Source organism: Sinocyclocheilus rhinocerous, unplaced genomic scaffold (assembly GCF_001515625.1).
Source record: "Sinocyclocheilus rhinocerous isolate Xijiao unplaced genomic scaffold, SAMN03320098_v1.1 scaffold534, whole genome shotgun sequence".
In the NCBI taxonomy this organism is placed as follows: Eukaryota; Metazoa; Chordata; class Actinopteri; order Cypriniformes; family Cyprinidae; genus Sinocyclocheilus; species Sinocyclocheilus rhinocerous.
The window spans coordinates 1-3,944 of NW_015646352.1; the positions used below are offsets into that span (position 1 = coordinate 1).

At 36.9% G+C, this 3,944-nt stretch overlaps 1 protein-coding gene across 1 annotated transcript in view; it reads right to left on the reverse strand.

The window, feature by feature from the left end:
- Nucleotides 1-278: 278 nt before the first annotated feature.
- Nucleotides 279-3,944, reverse strand: part of LOC107707448 (testin-like) — a 27,391-nt gene continuing 23,725 nt past the window's right edge. The window contains exons 5-7 of the mRNA XM_016511444.1: nucleotides 3,286-3,501; nucleotides 2,803-2,961; nucleotides 279-1,050 (exon numbers count right to left, since the gene is read on the reverse strand). Coding sequence (XP_016366930.1) covers nucleotides 856-1,050; nucleotides 2,803-2,961; nucleotides 3,286-3,501 — 570 coding nt within the window. The 3' untranslated portion in view covers nucleotides 279-855. The remainder of the gene's footprint in view (nucleotides 1,051-2,802; nucleotides 2,962-3,285; nucleotides 3,502-3,944) is intronic.

The following is a 3,944-nucleotide window of genomic DNA, read 5'->3' on the forward strand; positions in this document are numbered from 1 at the left end:
CTTCGTGTTTGGCAGGGAAAGCACCATGTAAATAAATTCCTGCGCAAGGGGTTGACATTGATGGAAAGAATTCCCTCCTGGAAAACTCCACCCTAGTGTGGCGTGAGGTGAGGGGAGGTGAAACAGCCGAGCCCCTCGTGTGACTGCAGTTACGATAGGAGGAAATGACGGCATAGTCTTAAGTTCGCCACCATTAGAGACAATGGAACCAGACTTCCTTGAATTGTGCCCAGTTTCCACAGCTAAGTGTAAGACAACACGCGGAGAGCTGACTTTTCCCTAAAAGTGCAGGCCTGTATTGGAATTTTCAATTATGTGAAACGGTCAAGGCATTAACACGAGCGTAACACCTGTCCCTTGAGATCCCGAACTTGTACGTCACAATAACAATGAATATTTGGATACATAGTTGAAGTGGAAACATGGGGGGAAAAAATCTATTCATATTACTGCAAAACATTTATTGAATTACAAAGTGAAAGCTACGGAAAAAAATAAAGTGCAATTTTAGACATAAGAAATAGATGCAAAATATGAGAGTAATATCGATTTTTCAGTAGCCGAAGAACAAAAGCCATCATTGCTTCTCTTTATTAATACTAAATCATTAATATTAAAGATTTCACAACACTGATTAATTTGGGTTACCAGTCGCTGCTCCTCTGTATTGCTTGTTATTTCCCAAAACTCATACAAAAACAAGGACTTGGAATAACATGAAAATTATGATTGGTCATACAAATACATTAATTACTCAATAAAATGATGGCAGTATATATTTGTGTAATGCATTAGGGAGAAACTGGCTTGCGGTGCTCTAAGCACTTTCCTAAAAACTAAATCCTAGATATTCCTTCAGGAGGCCATGATCTTCTTCTTGCACTCCACAGAGCACAGCAGCATGCCCTGCATGGCCATGAAGCGCTGGCCCACGAGGCACTTGGAGCAGCAGGAGCACTGGAAGCACTGGGGTTCGGCGTGCCAGTGGTACTCTCCGTACGACACACGCTGAGCTTCAGGCTCGATGGGGTTCTGACAGGCCACACAACACTGTGAACGCAGAGGGATACAGATAAATTCACAGGAAGTAGTATAACAAATCTGTTTGTTTGAAATAACACTTGTGACTCTCACCCAAAGGTTCTTTGATTACACTTGTTACAGGCACAATAAACCCAGTGTATGTCAATAATTATTCTAAATATTATATTAATATAAAGTGTATGATCAAATATAAAAAAATCTTTCCTTCCTAAGCCGATGTCTATCAGATGAGTCATAAGAGCTGTGTGTCATAGGACAGGCAGGTGTTGAGAGAGATCGGTGGTGGAAGCACTCCATTAAGAGTGCTTCCAGCCTCCCTGTCCTCTGATTATTATGTCACTGGCACTTCCTAAATCTCCTTCACCTGCTGAACCAATGCGGCTGACGAACACATGCTGAATCTGTCAGTTTTAATAGCCCAGGCTTAGCAGGAATTCACTTCCATTTAGGCGTGACATGAATGATACTCGGACAGTGTGAGGGGTTGTAAAACTAGCTGCTAAATGTGTTTCACTTGTCTGAAGTGCCCGGGCACCATTAAATGGTTATGAAATGTGTCACAATGTACGGCATCTTGTTGCAGGTGCTGATAGAGTAATCCTAAAGTGCCTTAAAGTGCCCAGGAATTACAAGTGTACAATATTTGCAAACAAAATGTGTGAATACACAGCAGGATGAGAATCTAAATGTGTATGCATATCAAAAATCATGGTTACAATAGTTACGCATTAATTTCAACGAAGAATATTAAAAGAAATATCTAAAAGAAAAAAAGATACTCCTGAAAGTAGTTCAAGACTTTATATCTTTTGACTACTTTGCATAATTATGACTTTACCTCTTGTATTTATGACTTTATATCTGAATATTACAACGTTATTTCTCATATCTATAATTTTATTTCTCACAATGACTTTATGTCTCATAATTTTGACTTCTTTGATTCTTGAAATTGTGAATTTATATCACAACGCAACTTTTGCATACTGAGTGACCACATTTCTCATAATGCAAATATTACGTGTAATTATGATGTTACTTCTTGTATTTATGATTATATATCCCATGATTGTTTCCTATTTATAACTTTATTTCTCACAATATTACTTCATATCATTTTATATATATGTATATATATGTAAAAAGTATACACACACACAAACACATCAATATATTTATATATGTTTGTATGTGTAATTTTGACTTTAATTCTCATAATTATAAATCACAATGCAACTTTTGCATACTGACTTTACTTCTTGTATTTATGACATTATATATTTCATTTCTATATAATTATTTCTCACAATACAACTTTATAATAAAACAAAACAAAACAAAAAACAAAACACGTTTCTTGTATTTATGACCTTTTTTCTCATAATTCAAACATTTTGCTTATGATGTTACTTCCTGTATTTATACGATTACTACTTTATTTCTCACATGTAAAACTTTATTTCTCTTAAAATGACTTTATATCTATATATAATTATTACTTTATTTATTGTATTTATGACTATATCTCAAAGCAATGTTTACTTGTATTTATGACACTATATATCTTCTTGTATCCATGTCATTAAATATAATTTTTATACTCTTATTTCTCACAATATGGCTTTATAGCCAAAGCTAAAAAATCCTTCAGTTACAAGGCCCTGGCCTAAATAAATCTCATAGTCACTGTCATCTTTGTATCGAATAGAGCAGAGAGACAGAGAGAGGAAGAGAATGTAAGGAATTTCTCCTCTTTACCACAGCGTGGATCTTCATGTAGCAGGGTTTGCAAACAGGCTTCTCATTCTCCATGACGTAGGTCTCTCCAGCCAGCACACAGTCGCAGTCAAAACAGCAGAAGTGCTTCAGGTGCCAATTGTGGCCCTCAGCCTGGGTGTACTCATTACTGAAGATGAGCTGGAGACCACACACACACACACACTTTCCCCTCAGTATTGTGCTTTGAACCATATGGTATGTTAAAAGCAATTTAACAACATTCTACAAAATTGCATTCATTATTTTACTAAGATTGCTTGCGATTTTAACTCAAAACATGGTAAGGTCTAAACATCTGAAATGACATTAAAATTCATTTAAACCTGGAAAAAAATCTAAGTTTCAAGGTTTTGAAACAAGTTACGATTAAGTTATTAAAGATCCTGCACTATTTCCAGATCACTAATCAGATGTAAGCAAATTTGTGACATTAAACATGTGAACTACTTTGTTTCCACTCACCTCATCGCAACCTGCACATCGAGGCTTTTCGCTGTCTCCATAATGGCGGCCACAGTACAGCTGACCCTTCTTCCAGAAATAGATCATGTCCACCAGTAGCTCGGTGCAGGTATAGCACACAAAGCACGCCGGGTGCCAGAGTTTATCGTAGCCTGCCCGCTCGGCGTACACCGCCGGCTCTCCCTTCTTCATGGGCAGCTGGCAGCGGTGGCATGACTGTAGGCAGAGATCCGGTGAGGAGTTCAGCTTGGCAGAAACATCAATGAAAAATGAAAGGGGGAAAAACACTGTGGGGGCAGGTTGGTTTTAATGAACAAAACCAGAGACGGTTTACTTCAGCAATTCATCAGCCCAGGTGGAGTAAGACTCAGCAAACATGAATAGGAAATAGTGGAAATTTAAAAAAAAAACTGCAAAATTTAAGAAATACACCCAAGATTAAAATGTCTTTATATCACACAATGTAACTATTTTTTATTTATTTATTTAGTCATTTAGCAGACGCTTTTATCCAAAGCGACTTACAAATGAGGACAAAAAAAGCAGTCAAAACTAACAAAAGAGCAACAATATATAAGTGCAAATGACAAGTCTCGGTTAGCCTAACGCAGTACACGTAGCAAGGTGTGTATATATATACATATATACATACATACATA